Source organism: Schistocerca gregaria, chromosome X (assembly GCF_023897955.1).
Source record: "Schistocerca gregaria isolate iqSchGreg1 chromosome X, iqSchGreg1.2, whole genome shotgun sequence".
In the NCBI taxonomy this organism is placed as follows: Eukaryota; Metazoa; Arthropoda; class Insecta; order Orthoptera; family Acrididae; genus Schistocerca; species Schistocerca gregaria.
This window is the reverse complement of record NC_064931.1, coordinates 174654877-174672633: the sequence shown is the minus strand read 5'-3', so window position 1 is coordinate 174672633 and position 17757 is coordinate 174654877. Positions and strand designations below refer to the sequence as shown.

At 40.3% G+C, this 17757-nt stretch overlaps 1 protein-coding gene across 9 annotated transcripts in view; it reads right to left on the bottom strand.

Moving 5' to 3' along the window:
- LOC126299535 (SR-related and CTD-associated factor 4) overlaps positions 1–17757 on the bottom strand; it is a 197143-nt gene that overhangs the window by 141602 nt on the left and 37784 nt on the right. For all 9 annotated transcript variants that reach the window (XM_049991518.1, XM_049991519.1, XM_049991516.1 and 6 more), the window contains exon 5: positions 3212–3340. In XM_049991518.1, the coding sequence (XP_049847475.1) occupies positions 3212–3340 (129 nt within the window). The remainder of the gene's footprint in view (positions 1–3211; positions 3341–17757) is intronic.

The window sequence follows — 17757 nt, the reverse complement described above, 5'->3', positions numbered from 1 at the left end:
GAAAATGGCAACACAGTCAAGTATGATACATAAGGTCAAGTATGATACATAAGGTCAAGTATGATACATAAGGTCAAGTATGATACATAAGGTCAAGTATGATACACATGACTGAAAAGAATTTTATAATACAGATTACACACACAACATACAAGCATGCCAAACCACCACATTTGCATTTTTCTGCTACACTGTTCAGCAACCCAGACTGCTTGATAGCATTCAACACAGTAGTGTCTATCGCCTGTGCGCCTATCGCTGTGGAATAGGTGAAAGTGGGATCCATCTGAAAACAAAACATTTTGGTGTGCAGCATATTACATATCAGCAACAGCACTGAAGAGAGTGCATGCTGATGCAACAGCATGCATACCATCTATCCACCCCAACAGTGTTGTGCATATAATCAACACATATACACCCACCCCAACTACACTGCTGGTTCTGCAAATATGAGTGTAAGAATGTGCCCTGTATAAGATAAAAATGTTATGGTATGTCAGTTTGTCACATGCTTATCACTGTCCCATTTTAACTCCCTCATTCTCTGAGACTGTAGCCTTTGATGTCAAAGAGGAATAAGGGTACTTGCTGCTTCATTTCACCTTTGATATCTTTTAAATGACAGAATGGCATAACACTGACCTTTCACATAATATTAGAGGGAGTTCTACTGGATCTCAGTCATCTTGAACACTTATAGCTGGTACACTCTTCAACATATCTTCACAGTTTGGATTGAATGAGACCATTCTTTCAGGGGGTTGTAATATTCACAAATAATGCTGTGCATTAATCTGGAGATTCAGCAGAACAAGGCCCCAGTAGCTACTATTCTTACTCTGGATTTTTTTCATTTTAGAGTTCCAGCTGAACTTGTGAATAACATAAATAAGAAATAAAATAAGTTTTCTCTACCAACCCTCTGAAGTAGAGGAAGACAAAGGAAGGGAAGGAAACAATTGCAGGCTGTTGGCATCTAACTATTTATCTCTCAGGTGACAGAGTTAACATTGTAGTGGTAAATGTTTAACTAAGAGTGCTTTTCATTGTTTGGTATGTTTACCTACAAAATTGTTGTAACAAGTTTAAGGAGAAAAGTGTTAAATTTTATGAATGGATAGGTTATTGCAATTACCCCCAAAATAAAGATACATTTATCCCAAACAAGAGAAGGGCCTTGCTGAGTTAGTTGCTGTTAAGGGGAACGAAAATAAATCTATCATCGTACACAATTTACCATGTGAACTTTTAATCTATTTGTATACCAAATAAACATGTGAGGCATTTCACGACCGAGCTCCAACTTCCCCTTTTCTTTCCAACCTTGTGCTGCAACTATAATGAGTAAGAGAGACATGAGATTTTGTCTCTGCCTAACAAGATTTGTATTTCTGTTCTAGTTGCTCACATTAGTTATGTTATATGTTGTCAAATCAGCATTTTTGGTCCCATTTCCTCCAACTCAGTTTCAATTTTGACAAGATTTTGTTTGTGGGAGGTAGTGAACACACACAGGTAGGCACAAGGTATTCTGTTTATGCATGACATGGAGCACACATTGGAATGAGGGTTGGTAACTATCTTCAGTGGCATAATTCTAAAAGGGAGAGATGAATTGACAGTCGCTGTACTTAATGCTACCATCAGTGTAGATTTTGTTACAACTAAATTAAAGATTGAATCTTTCAATATTGGTGTAACAGAGATTTAAAAATTGGCAGTTACAAAGCTTTGTACAGTTTTCTTCACTTCAAAGTATGTATGCTGGTTGATCTCCTATATGTAAAGTATTTTCTTTCTCTAAAAATATGAAGGCCATCCCCAGAAAACAAAATGAGAAAATAAGGTTAAATCAGTAGCAGACTTTAAAAAATAATGTGGTACTCCTAACTCATAAGACGTTTCAGCAATTTTTTGCCTAGTCGCATCCTTTTTATAGATGTGAAGGTGGTATAGCCCCAGAGATGGCATTAGAAACTGATGTGGGAGCAGAGCTCTGCTTTAAGGTGAACAAACTTTGTTTCATGTATTACAGTAAATTCATATCAAGCTTTTTCCTCTAGCCAACCACTGACTATTTTCATTATGTTTTCAATCATGGTACTCTTTTCATGTAATAATTCACTTCTCCAATTACTCATCCGCTTGTGCATGATGTCGCTCCATATCACACCACTCCTGTTGAAAAGAGCTCATATTGTGGCCCTTAATAATAATTTTTAAGTACAAACATTTTTTATGCTGGACATCTAGTGGTGCTCTGAAGTTTCTGAATTAAAAATAACGTTTCATAATTTCTTCAGTAACTTGGTATGTAAGAATATTGTTTCTTAATGCAAAGGAATATATCTTTTTCCATGCCATTTCATCCATCTTGTAATTACACAGACTCTAAAATACAATGCTACACTTCCCAAAGAGCAAGTAGATTGTTTTCTATCTGTTCTTCAAACACTGGTTGTCCATATGTGCGACTGGCCTTGGGCACCTGTACTAAAATCTAAAATACAATACTACATTTCCCAAAGAGGAAGCAGACCATTCTCTCTTTGGTCTCCAAGAATTGGTTGTCCTATTGTCCCACTGGTCTTCCGCACATATACTAAAATCTTTTAAATACTACAATTATGTTTCCAGTCTGTTATACAGACTATGATAAAAAGCAAGAATTCAGTTAAATTACCTAAAATATTAAAGCAGAAAAATGTGGCATGCAGATTCATGGCTTAAAAATATATGAGCCTGCTACTCTACAGCATATTAAACCCTTAAACCTATAAGCTTAGGCTTGAGTCTCAAAGTGGTCTGGTCACTTGCAACCATAAGTGATTAAAGCAAGGAGGAAATTATTACCATCAAAACTGAAAATTGAGATACACAAGATATGGTGTTTTATTCATGACACCATTCACAATCTTGTTAAACATTCTCCACTGAGGTGAAACAAAATTTCTATTAAGTAAATGTTAAAAGGTAATAGTATAAAGCTACATGCAAAACGAACAATAAAAATGTCACTCTAATACTACATTATATGTAATTGAAGAGCCTACAGATATAAAAAAGATTCCTGTTAGTAACTAAATAAAACAGCATACAGACACTCAAGAACCAAATGTGAAAAAAATTATTTCATTTTATTTTTCAGTTAGTGGTGCAGAAATATTACAGAAAAGAGAACTGAATGTTACCACACAAGGAAACTTACCTGATCAGTTTGAGATCGAGAACCAGATTCCTGCTGCTGCTGCTGCTGCTGCTGCTGTTGTAGCAGTAACAACTGTAAGTGTTGTAGCTGTCGTATAAGAGCCGGGTCACATGCCCCATTGCCAGAGACCTAATGATTCAATCCAAAGAAAAAGCAACAATTACCTTAAGTGGAACAACAAACCTACCTCCCCCGCCATCTCTCCCTCCACTTACTACAAACCAACAAAGTGTGTAAGACCAAGAAATGAGCTCCAGTCAACAATGTGTGGTTTCTGGGCCTATATACTATTCAATGTTGCTTCTACAACATAAGTTATCTTTCTTCATAACACATACCTCAGTTACTTCTGTACTAAACAAGAGGTAACGGTAAATGATTTGTTAAGGATTTGCTATCAAAACTGTCCGCAGCATTAGCTACATTCTCAGCTAATAGTATTGCACACATCCTCTCCAAAATTATATTCACCTATGCTTCCTTTTCACTGCCATTTGGTGACAGTAGCAATACTTTGGCATCTCCTTTTGGTACCATTTTAAACATTTACAAATATGGTTTGACAGTGTATCTTCAGCAACTGATGTTTCTCCATGTCAGTACTACACATTTAGTCAGTTGACTACACTTATGTGAAAAATTGAACTTTTTCATGTCAAACTCTGCATTTTTTTGGGTTTCTAAAATTTTTCATTGTATTACATACAAATTCTCCTTATATGATACCTTTTAACTGCATCAGCATGGCAGGCAATTGAACCCAAACATTCTCCTTTCTGTTTACATGTTTTCTACCAAAAAATGGAGGATAGTATATGCTTTCAAAAGGGTCACAAACACAATATGAATTGACGTGCCAAGAAACCCAAAAAGATTTCGCTCAACATGCCTATCAAGGAAATTAACTAATTTCAGTAAAACGTGGAATGATTCACCTCAAATGAAGGTAAGTAATTTTCCAAATTAACTGTGCAGTGACAATACATAATTCTTTCAACAGTACATTGTCAGCTGAATAATCGCTACAATGCTTCTTGGTTACAAGTTTTCTTTTTACTGGCACATACAAATACACGCTGTAAAGTAACACCTAGTGTAACAATGATTTAGCAGGCCCACACCTGAGAACTTTCTGCAATGAATACATACAGCTATTGGTCTTTTATTTTATTATATTAATAAGTTACAGCTGCAGTTTGTCATCCACAATGGATACAAAGAATTTTTGGAAGGCTAAGACAAGGGCCGCCTGAACAACTTAACTATATGTCACAATTTCAGCCTGTCTGATACAGAAATTAGCTTCCTCAGACTGTGTAAATATTTTTATTCAGTATAACACACTCAAAAAATATCTCATTAGGAGAACATAGTTGAGACAAGTCCTACATGTGAGTAGTAACACTAATGAATCTGTATTTAAATAAGCTATTGACTTCATTGAATGTAGTATTATCAAGTCAGAGAATAAATGGAATTGTCAATGCTGAATACAACGCCTGCAGTGGTTGGCGTATAAGCACTTTGACAGCTGCAGCGCCGGCCGGAGTGGCCGAGCGGTTCCAGGTGCTACAGTTTGGAACCGCACGGCCGCTATGGTAGCAGGTTCGAATCCTGCCTTGGGCATGGATGTGTGTGATGTCCTTAGGTTAGAAAGGTTTAAGTAGTTCTAAGTTCTAGGGAACTGATGACATCAGAAGTTAAGTCTCATAATACTCAGAGCCATTTGAATTATTTTGAACAGCTGCAGCAAAAACAAACACACAACTCAAATGCAGCAGACGGCAAAACTGACTGCCACAACAGTCTCTTCGGGGAAGCGGATCATCATCCAAAACAACTGCATGGAAGTGTGTGCATCGTCTGGAACTTGCTGCGTGTTGTGGAAGCAGATCTGGGTTGGGGAGTATTGGTACTTGTTGCTGAGGCTGGTTCTGTGGTGCATCAGTTGGCAGTGCATCTGGGAACACAGACACTAGTTGGACTCTGTCAATGGAAACTGTAGAGGGTTTGCTGTTTACTGTTATGTCCAGTGTTTGTGCTCCTCTTTGTCAGAGACACTACAGACCTGTGTAAGGTAGGTGCTGAGAGCTTAACACAACCCATATGTAGCATAACATGCATGCACGTTTCCAAGCTTTGTGAGGGCAAATGCTGGCTATATGACCTCTCAATTGATGAACAAATTCTGCCTTGTCTTGGTTAGAAGGCTGCAGGAAATTTGTGTCAATAAATTCTCCAGGAAGCCGTAGCACTTCACTGTAGACTAGGTCTGCTGATGAGAAATCCAAGTCAGGCTTGTATGCACGCGTTCCATAGACCAAGTAGAATTATTGCTACAGCTGTCATCCAATTAGTTTATGACACATCAGTGTTACTTTTATGGAATGGCGCCAACATTCAATCACTCTGTTGCTTGCCAGATAATAAATTGTAGTTTTGTGTGCACACTGCCAGAAAGTTTGGCAAGTTGGGGCACACAGATCACATTCATATCGTCAGCCGCAGTCTGTTGTGATGTGCAGTGGGCAACCAAAACAAAATATCCAACTTTATACACAGGCAGAGACTAGCATTTGTTTTAGTTACAATATGCTCAATTACATAATATTTGTAACACATAGTGTGTGTGTGTGAGTGTGTGTGTGTGTGTGTGTGTGTGTGTGTGTGTGTGTGTGTGTGTAGTGATGTTGGTGAGAGAAGGGAGTGGGGGAACCCCAGTGCCAACACATAGCCTACTCCTCACAAATAGCACGAAGGGGGCCGCCAAGCTTAATGTTCCCATCCAATGGACTGATCACTATCAACAGTGTCATATGTCCTCACTTAATGAGACATTGTGGAGAGGTTTGGTATTTAAATGAGGACACTGGTGAAAAGTATGGTGAGTAGGAACTTTACACCACCACTTCTCCTCCCCTCAGCGACCAAATACTAGCAGTAATAATTTTTTCCACCACCAGGATTCAAACCAGCCTACCGCCAGGTTGGGTGCCATTCAAGCACGCATTAGTGATCTCGGCCATAGAGGCAGGTAGGCTAGCATTTCTGCTGAAATGTTGTCAACTGGCACTGCTTCCAACCAGCAGGCAAAGTGATCAATCAGTTTTAGAAGGTAAAGTTGACCATTTGATGGAGGTAGTGAACCTACAACATCGATGTGCATATGCAGCAATCATGAAGTTATCTAAGTTGTGTTGTAAAAGTCTCCCACTGACGAATGCAAGTGACAGAAGTGTTGACACTGGAAACACGCACAAGTCTATTTGTAGCAGTCATTTTGCATTCTAGGCCAAATAAATCATTTCAAGACCAGATTAAATGATGGTCTGACTCCTGGGTGGCACAAGTCATGCAAGCAGTCAAAGGTGCACCTGTGAAATGTAGTTGGTAAAAAGGGGAGAGGCATTCAACTTGAGGCATCGCAGTATAACTTGACATCTCTGCCAGGAATGTCAACTAGTTGCAACTCCAAGTCGATGATATGTCACTGAAGAGATTCTGGAGCCCCTTGTCTGTATGTTGCGCCTTGGCAAATTGTGCGAAATGAATGGTGCTTGATATATTGATGACGCAAGAATGACAATCAGCTACCACATTGTTGATGCCCAAAATATGCTTGATATTGGTACTGAAGTGGGCAATAAATTGGAAATGATTGTATTCTTATGGTGACCAATTGTTGTTTTGTCAAAAGGAGTAAGTGAGTGGCTTATGATCTGTGAAGCTGGTGAACACACTGATTTCTAATTATGGGCAAAGGTACTCAACTGCTTCACAGACAGTGAGAAGTTACTGATCATATGTGCTCCACTTGTGCTGCAATGGTGACAACTTATGCAAATATAAAGCGAGTGGCTTTCATGGGCCACTGATAGCAGTCTGACTTGCATCTACCAATAACGCAAGAGATGCATCCACTTCAGGGTGTGCCAAGAGCATGACAATCACTATGCTCTGTCTTGCCACTTCAAAGGCAAAGCTCATTGTACCTGTCAACTGAATTGGAGAACTTCCTTTGGTTTTGGAAGCAGCGAGTGCTGCAGTCAGAAACTTCTGTACTATTTAGTGACGATAAAAATTCGACATACACAAAAAGTGGAATAATTCTTTAAGTGTTTGGTCATGTTATCTTCAACAAAATGGCTTCTACTTTTTCTGGTAATGTCAGTGAGACTGAAAAAGAAATCCAGTGGCATAAAAAGTTAATTTGCAACTGGCCACACACACACACACACACACACACACACACACACACACACACACACACAGCAGTGTTCAGAACCACTCCACTCTGTTCCAAGTGTTTGAAAATGTCGATTAAGCGTTGTTAGTGATGCACTGCAGTGGCCAAAAAGACATGGATGCCATCCAGATAGGTGAAACAAAATGGTAGACCCTGCAGTACTTAGTCGATAAACTGTTGTCATGACTGCAGCATTACCTAGGCTGAATGTCATGGAAAAGACTCTCAAATAAGCTAATTTGTGTGATGATGGTTGCTTTAGGAATGTCCTCTTCTGCCAGTGAGATTTGAGCCTCAGCACACTCAAGCACACTGAACACAGTTGTACCATGTAAAGCATAATTATAGTCCTACAACAAGGGTAACATATAAAAGTCCGGTACTGTGCCTGTGTTTCTGCACGAGTGACATGCACCATACTTCTTTTGCAAAAGATGGAGAGGAGTTGACCATAGACTAATTAACAGGCAAATAATGCTTTCCTTAAGATTGGAGTCAAATTCTGTCTTTGCAGTGTCCAAATGGTTGTGAGCTAATTGGCTGGGTCAACACGAGATAGGTGGTCCATCAGTGAACAACGCTATGCACCACTTGCCACTTGGACAAACTTAACGGTGTGCACTGCTGCACTGCACCGGAAACCCTTAGCTGCCAGGATGGTAACACTATCAATGAGTTTTGCATTCGCCATGTGTGGCAGCAGGTGGTAGTATGCTAGGAAGTCTGCTCCAATTATCAGTTCTGTGATGTCAGCAATCAAAGTCCCATGCTAAGGCACATCATAATCCAAAATCTAACTCAAACTGCTGCGTACTATATGTTGATATTGAAGAACTATTTGCCACATACAAGTGAACAAAGTCTGTGGTCACCAACCATGTAAGAAGGTACAATACACAAGTGTGGTCCAGTGTCCACCAAGAATTTCTAACCCGACCTTCAATCACTGATAAATAGGCGCCCTGACTGCCTGGCAATAGGCTGCAGATGCAATTACATCCCACGGCAATGTGCAAGGTGACGTGCACTTGCAAGTCTGGTTTCCAAATGTTTTGCGATACAAATAAATGGACTGCTGTTCTGCACCAGGAGTTGAAGAATTTGTTGAGGAATAGCTGAGTGACCTCTTGCGGTAGTGTCCCCTGTCATTTCTAGAGTCACAATGAGACAACATTTCACCAATTTGTTTCGTTAACATGTGGACCTTGGCTGTAAGAGAATCATTGTCCATGTGTGTAAAAATGATGCTGATACACTGTTACATGGCACTGTCACTATACGGATAGAAGTGGGTGTCATGGCTTCTTGTATTTTGTCAGCCAGGTCTATGACTGTGTCTAAGGGCACCTCAGCTTGTGACGCTATAATAGCCTTGACTTGCAGTGGAGGTGGCTGCTGCAGAACATGTGTAGTAGGTTGTCTGGCACAACGTGAGTATTAACTTTGCTTCTCAAAATCTCAGGTACTTTGGTGGTTTCCTGTCGCTGACGTCTTCCTGTGTCAAAACTTGGCATATGCATTCTTCTTGTGAGGCAGACACTCTGCAGAGCAGTTCTGCCTTGAGTTTTTTTGTAGGAGTTAATCACAGGTCCTGAACCTCTGCAGTGAAATGGTGATCCATTTGACTGACCACTAAGGCACACTTCATGTAATCTGTGGAGATTCCAGCATAATGCAAACTTGCCTTGACTTGCGCAGACCATAGTGCAGGGTTGTACAGCCAGAAAGGCGGCAATCGCATGGCAAGTTTGGACACTGCAGGAATTGTCTCAGTCGGTTCATCTATCATCTTTTGACTTGATTTTATGGAAATTCTTGCATTTTCTGTGCTGTTTATATCGGAGGCATCAATTTCAGAACGTTAAGGTGAGGTCCATGTGAACAACTTCACTGTATGGGTATCATAATGTTCAGCCTGTCTTATAAACAATACTTAAGTTCCATGCACCAAGGAAATTACCTTTATTCTGCGTAACACAGAAAAAAAATATCTCCTTAGGAGACCACAGTTGAGAGAAGCTTTACATCCATGTAGAAATGTCACTTCTGAAGAGTAATGGATCCTCAACAAAACAAGCAGTTAACATCAATGAATGTAGTAGTATCAAGTCAGAGAATAAACAGAATAGTTGATGCAGAACACATCGCCTCTCGCAGTCAGCATGTAAACACTGACAGCCACAGTAAAAACAAACAAATAACACAAAACAAATTGAGCAGACAGCAATCTTGATTGCTATAGAATGATAATAAGTGCTCCATACTTTAAAAAATACACTTATAATGCGGAATTTTATACACTGTTTACTTTCGCACACATCACTTCTGCTTCCCCCTATGACTACCTTTTCTCACAGCCAGTTTCTTTCATTTTCACTTCCCTCCATGGCATAAAAAGCTTCTTATTTTACTTTCAGTCATGTTCCTCAGTGATCCGCTGCCAACAATCAACATCACTTGGCCTTAAATCATGATACTGATCTGGTTTGAAATCCGTACTACTAATCAAAAGGCAACTGTACAGCAAAATTTGTGTCAGCCATTCTGTAAATTATATATGAAGACGGTATCTGTTCATTCGGACATGTCCGAATGAACAGATACCATTGGTGATCTTGCAGCTCTCGAAGAATGAAAGTACAATAAAACCCAGACCATTAGCTGCTTACATGTGTTGATAAATATCAACGGGCACAGTTGACAATGTGTGACCCGACCGGGACTCGAACCCAGGATCTCCTACTTACATAGCAGATGGTCTACCCGACTGAGCCAGAGGATAGTGCGACTGCTGGGACTTCTCTCTGGCATGCTCCCCAGGAGACCCACATTTCCAACTTACTGTCCACACACTAGATTTGCAGTGCCCCTGCCCACTATACTCATTACTCGCAGCAGTCAGTCTAATGATTCCCATAAGAGTTTGAGCAACATGAGTGCATCCAACTGAAGATCACTGGCCAGTAAGCCTTATCTATATATGAAGATGGTATCTGTTCTTTCGGACATGTTCAGACATGTGCCTGATCTGTATATGAAGATGGTCTTGCAGCTCTCGAAGAATGAAATTACAACTAAATCCACACCATTAGCTGCTTACAGGCATTGATAATTATCAACGGGAACATGTCCGAAAGAACAGGTACCATCTTCATATATACGTAAGTCTTATCGGCCAATGATTTTCTTCAGTGAGAATGCACTCACACTGCTCAAACACTTATGGGAATCGGTAGATTGACTGCCACTAGTAATGAGAATAGTGGCACTGCAAGTGTAGTGTGTGGGCAGTAAGTTGGAAATGTGGGTCTCACGGGGACTGTGCCAGAGATAAGTCCCTGCACTCGCACTATCCTCTGTGTCTGCCATGTAAGTAAGAGATCCCGGCTTCGAGTCCTGATCGGGGCGGACAGTTTCATCTGGCCCTGTTGATATTTATCAATGCCTGTAAGCAGCTAATGGTCTGGATTTCACTGTAATTTCATTCTGTAAATTAGTGTCTGATATAAAGACCACAGAACAAAGTATGTTTTGTGTCTACAGCAATAATTTACCCATATTTTTGCCCTACAAACTACTCAATAATGTGTTTCAAGACACGATACTCTCAGGTTGCAAAACTTTGCTCATGACATTAAAACCCTAACACGTCTACCAACACAATTGTGGTATTCATAAAATAAAATGGAATCAAAACACAGTGGACTATGGATCCTCCTCTTATAATAAAACTGACGAGTTCTGTCTGTGACTGTCCCATTTGGCACTGTGCAGTGCATCAGGCCACATCCTACTGATCTGCTCTGGGCTCCAAGAATGTCATTTCATGCTTATACAGAGGTCCAAGGGTTGTTTTTTTGTGAACTGACATGCCTGTAGTATTACCAAGTAAGCACAGCTATTGGCTCAATCATAATTCTGTTCTATTGGTCACCTTCTTTTACTCATTTCCTACATCTACGGTTGTCGTCAGCTTCCAGCTATTTTGTTGAAGAGGCATTGTGTATTTATAATTATGAATCTGCCTTGAAATAATTCTACAAAATAACTATTTACATTAAGAAATCTCATTCCATTGTCATTACATTATGCACCCACAATATTGTCATGTTACTTTATAAATGGTGATCTCCAGTTCTTCCAGCAAGTTGAGTTTCCTCCATTTATTTTCTACATGCAAGATTTCCAAGTTATCTTCTATTCCCTTTAAGGGGAGGGCCTGTATATATTGTTCACAACAGCTGATATGCCATAGTTACTCAGTCTGAATGCACCTTTACCTTCCTTGAAGCTGATCGAAAATGTTCTTCCTGTCTGTCCAATATACTTTGCATCAGAGGATGCACTATGAATTTTATGAACTCCCAACCTAGCAAACTCATCTTTAACATCAGAAGCTTCAGGTTATACCTCACTACATTGTTTGGAATGTTTTTTTAACACCATGCAGCTTAAAATGTTCATGATCTGTTCCATAACACAGCATAGTGACCCTTTTCATTTTTTTCGCAAAGTTTATTCTTTCCGTTGTTATTTCCTTTGCACAGCAATTTATTAACAATTCCTATACTTTAACTGTTATTAACCACTACTGTCTTAATGGTGCGCCCTCCTGCTCATTGGCATGTTGATTGTCCTGTCCACTAAACTACCGAAGGAACATTCCTTATGACCCCTATGTATGGTGGAACAGTTAGTTGTTGTCAGTTTCCTACAAACGGTGAACACATGCTTATTACCCTGGCCTTTAATTATCAAATTGAGGAATTACAAATTGCTGTCAATTTCATGCTCCACTGTAAACTTACTGTTTCTATTGGCATTGCTGAACTGCTTTGCTATTTCTTGTATATCTTCCTCATAATTGTCAATGAGTAACAAAGTTTCAGCTACACAATATTTACAATAAACAATTTTAGCCATAATGGATTGGTCGAAGTGTAAAACTCTATCTTCTAGGTCACTGATAAAAGTGTCAGCCATCCATAATGGATAATATTAAAATGTTATGGGTTACTCAATAAAGCATACTTTACAAAGGTCATAAGAGAGAAGATTAATTCAGATTTCAGTCACATCATACTAATATGGGAGACCTGACCACAATTCAAACCACAACAATCAAAATACTCTGATACTGGCATTTACAAAACACCTTAAACATCAGTGTATAAGAAAATGAAATTCTCTAACTATGGTTGGTGGGATAACTTCCTTGAAAAATGATTACCAGATAAAAAAAACTGTACTATAAAATAGAACAACAGTAATGCCAACTTGCATTAAAACCAAGACACCACCCATTTTTGAAGTAGCTGCCCTACCCTCTCCTCACCTCATCCGTTTGCTCCCACAAGCAGCACTTTACTGGCCTCCACCCTACCCACCCCAGCTTCCTCTTCACCCCCACCACCTAGGTTGCTTCTATCATCATGTGCTGCTGCTAGCAGTCTGGTCTCAGCAGCTAGAAACTCAGTCTGGTCTCAGCAGCTTGAGACTGTGATTGGGGTTATTTTTTAATTATTATTTTGTATGTGTGTGTGTGTGTGTGTGTGTGTGTGTGTGTGTGTGTGTGTGTGTGAGAGAGAGAGAGAGAGAGAGAGAGAGAGAGAGAGAGAGAGCGCGAGAGAGAGAGAGAGAGAGCGAGAGAGAGAGAGCGAGAGAGAGAGAGAGAGAGAGAGATATTCCGATGAAGGCCTTTTTGTCCGAAAATTTATTTGTTTAACAGTCTTTTTATTGCGCCTATCTGTGATTCAGCATCTCCACAATATGGTGAGTGGCAACTATCCTTTTCATAATTCTGTCATCATGCCATACTGGATTTTCCATTGTTTCATTCTGGAACTACTGTATACAAAATGTGATGCCAACCAAGTAAAGGAGACACTGAAAAAATAATTAAAAAACCAATATTTCTTACATAACAAAAGTTGACCACATACTTAAGGAATTTGGACTGCTACCTGTGTTCTTTTGTTCTGTACTTTAAACATTTACAAGGTCACACAATGTCCTTGAACCAGCTTACCCACAAACTTTTTAATACATGTCTCTCTTGTAATGTGTACATTGTACACCATTTGCACAAACTGAATTAGATTTCTCCTTACTGATTTATCTGCCTAAAAAGATCTGTAAATAACATATAGAGTGAATATGAAATTTGCTCTGTAAGATTACCTACCCTCAGATGGTACTACTGATACCACGCAGCTGAAATAAACTGCACCACATAGTAGGGTGCAAAGACAACACAATACTACACAATCACATATCTCAAGCACTGAACTTGACATACTATACCTAGATCAGCATGGTAAAAGTGATTGACAGTTATTAGTTTTATTAGGTCATTTTCGCATGTACGTACACACTTGTTTACATTATAAATACGAGGGATAATCAGTAGGTGTAGCTTACCATAGGTTACTGTTTAATTTGTTAATAATGTTCACTAGACAGCCCCTACCAGGAAAATAAGCACCAGATCTAGCTTCTACCTTACATTTTTATTGTTTTTCATTGTTGAATGTCCTTTCTGCCAACTAGAGAGTAGCTGTTAACCTTGTGTGGCAGGAGGTTTCCTTAAATTTCTTATGGTAAATCAGTTATTAGCTGGATGGGTAGGGACTGTGTCTTTTGTCTGCAGATGCAGGAGTAGGTGGCCAAAGTCCAAACGCACCTGTAAGCTTTGTTGGCCACAGTCAACAAGCTCCAGAGTGCCACCTTGAGGTGTGATGGGGATGAGGTGCCTGGGACAGCCTCTACTGTACTAGATGTGCAGGGGGGGGGGGGGGGGGGGATGTCACAGCTCTGTGTCACTGAGCCAACCTCAGGTGCGACTGAGCCGGCTGGCCCACTCTCACCTCAGTGTGGGTGGTGGACTGTGTCAAAGTCTCGAGCCTCAAGGCAAAGGCTGAGGCTGCATGGGGGACGCAGGCTCCTGCCAAATCCCACGCACTTTGATAATAGATTCAGTGTGCTATCTGATGCTTGGTGGTGGTGGTGGTGAGGTGGGGGGGTGGAGAGGCTGAGCCGGATCAGAATGCACCTTCTGCCACGATAGTGGCCGCTCCTTCAGCAAGGTCTGGACAGGCATGTGGGGACAGGGGTTTGTTAGTTATTGGGAGCTTCAATGTTAGGCGGGTCATGGAGCCCCTCAGGAACATAATGACTAGGGTGGGGAAGATGTCCAACGTTCACTCTGTGTGCTTGCTGGGGGGCTTTGTCCAGAATGTGGAAGAGGCTCTTCCAGCGGCTATCGAGCATGCGGGGTGCAGCCAGCTGCAAATTGTTGTACATGTTGGCACCAACGGTGCCTGTCGTCAGTGTTCCGAGGAAATTCTTGGGTCCTTACGATGGCTGGCTATATAGGTGAAGGTGGCCTCCACCTCCCGAGGAGTGGAAGTCAAGCTGAGGATCTGCAGCATCGTATCCAGGGTGGACCAGGGTTCTCTGGTTTGGAGTCCAGTCCTCTGGTTTGGAGTCGAGTGGAGAATCTAAACCAGAGGCTACATCGACTCTGTGACAAAAATGGTTGTAGATTCCTCGATCTATGCTATGGGGTGGAAGGTTGTAGGATGCCCTTTTATAGATCAGGGGTGCACTACACACAGGAAATAGCTACATGGGTAGCACAGTACTTGTGGGTTTTTAGAGTAGGTTCCTCCCCATGGGAGACTAACAGCTGGCCTGAAAAATTACCAGTTCATGACACTGATGTAGGTCTGCCAACTGTAAAAATTGTTAGTTCACCTAAACAGGTCATTCCAGAGGATTTAAATATGCTACATCTCATGTTAGTAAACTGTCGAAGTGTCTGTAACAAGATCCCCAAGTTACTCTCTGAAATAAACTGAAGCCATGCCAATATTGTATTAGATACCGAAAGCTGGCTGAAACCAGACATAAATAGCAGTGAAATTTTGAACTCGAATTGGACGATGTTTAGGAAGGATAGGACTGATGCTACAGGAGATAGTGTGTTAATTGCGGTTAAAAGCAGTTTAGACACAGTTGGAATCGATACTGGGTCAGACTGTGGAATAGTCCGGATAAAGCTGTCAATCGGACAAGGAGTGACCATTGTATTAGAATGTTTTTATAGACCACCAGCATCTACAAAAAATGTCACAGAATGTTTTAGGGAGTACATAGGAAATAATATTCAAATTATCCATTAGTTATAGGAGAAGACTTTAATTTGGGGTCCATTGACTAGGAAAATTACACGTTTATAACATGGGGCAGAAGCAAAGACTCATGTGAAGTTATTCTGGGAATGCTCTCAACATACAACCTTGAGCAACTGGTTAGAAAACCAACTCGGAATGGGAACATATTAGATATCTTGTCGATAAACAGACCTGATCTTTTTAAGGAAGTTAATCTAGAAGAAGGTATTAGCGACCATAATGTCATTGTGACTTCTCTATCAGCGGAAGTTGAGGGAAAAAAAAAAAGTTTTCTTGTTTGGGAGAGCAAATAAAACTGTCATTAATGAATATCTTCATACTCAGCTCCAAGCTTTCACTGCAGGAAATAAAGATTTCAAGCATCTTTGGTCGGAATTTAAAAGTATTGTCCACCAAATGCTAGAGAAGTATGTGCCTAGCAAAATATAGGGGAGGGAAAGAATTCACCTCGGTACAACAAACATATTAGGAAGTTGCTGAGAAAGCAGAGAATTTTGCACAGTCGTTTTAAATGTAGTCACTGCCCCGCTGACAAACAGAAATTATGCGAGATGAAAGCAGCTGTCAAAAGGTAATGAGAGATTCTTTTAATGAATTTGAAAGCAATATTTTCTCTGCAGATTCTAAAAATTAACCTAAAAAATTTTGAGCGTATGTAAAATCTATCAACGCTACAAATAATTCAATACCTTCTCTTGCTGACGGTACAGGTAATGTAACGGATGATGATAAACAGAAGGACGAAATTTTAAACCTACCTGTCAAAAACCAAATGCTAGAGAAGTATGTGCCTAGCAAAATATAGGGGAGGGAAAGAATTCACCTCGGTACAACAAACATATTAGGAAGTTGCTGAGAAAGCAGAGAATTTTGCACAGTCGTTTTAAATGTAGTCACTGCCCCGCTGACAAACAGAAATTATGCGAGATGAAAGCAGCTGTCAAAAGGTAATGAGAGATTCTTTTAATGAATTTGAAAGCAATATTTTCTCTGCAGATTCTAAAAATTAACCTAAAAAATTTTGAGCGTATGTAAAATCTATCAACGCTACAAATAATTCAATACCTTCTCTTGCTGACGGTACAGGTAATGTAACGGATGATGATAAACAGAAGGACGAAATTTTAAACCTACCTGTCAAAAACTCGTTTACGGTAGAGAACTGCACCACCATTCCCCCTTTCATTTATTGAAAAAACAAACACAAGGACGGCTGACATAGTGTTTAGTGTATCTGGGATTGTAAAAAAGTTAAGATCCTTAGATGCCAGGAAGGCATCTGGCCCAGACGGCATCCCCGTAAGATTATATGTTGACTATGCTACAAATATAGCACCATGCTTATCCATCAAAGATCACTGGAACAGCAAAAAGTTCCAAGGGTCATGAAGAAGGCCCAGGTCATAGCAATCTATAAAAAGGGGAGAAAATCGGATGCACATAATTACCGGCCAATTTCACTGACATCTATTTGTTGTAGAATCATGGAACATATTTTGTGTTCAGACATAATGACCCTTCTAGACTCTGAGAAGCTCATCTTCAGAAACCAGCACGGTCTTAGGAAACAGCGGTCATGGGCGACACAGCTGGCCCTCTTTGTGCATGATATACAACAGGCTCTAGATACTGGCTCCCAGGCTGATGTCATATTTCTCGACTTTCGAAAGGCGTTCGACTCAGTTCTGCACTGCCGCTTGCTCTATGCGGTTGGATAGAAAGTTTTGTAACAGACAGAGAGCAGTATGTCGTCCTGAATGGGGTGACTTGACCAGAAACAAGGGTAACTTCAGGTGTGCCCCACGGAAATGTAATAGGTCCCCTGCATTTTACAATTTACATTAACGATCTGGTTGATGGTACCAACAGTAGCATTAGACTGTCTGCCAATGATGCTGTAGTCTACAGGAAAGTAGTATCACATGGAAGTTGTAAACAAATCAATGAGGATTTGCATAAAACAAATATGTGGTGTAATGACTGGCAGTTATCTCTCAATATTAGTAAGTGTAACATACTGCATATAACAAGGCAAAAATGCCCAGTCTTTGGAAGCGGTAACATCCGTCAAGTATCTGGGAGTGACTACCCGAAATGATCTCAAA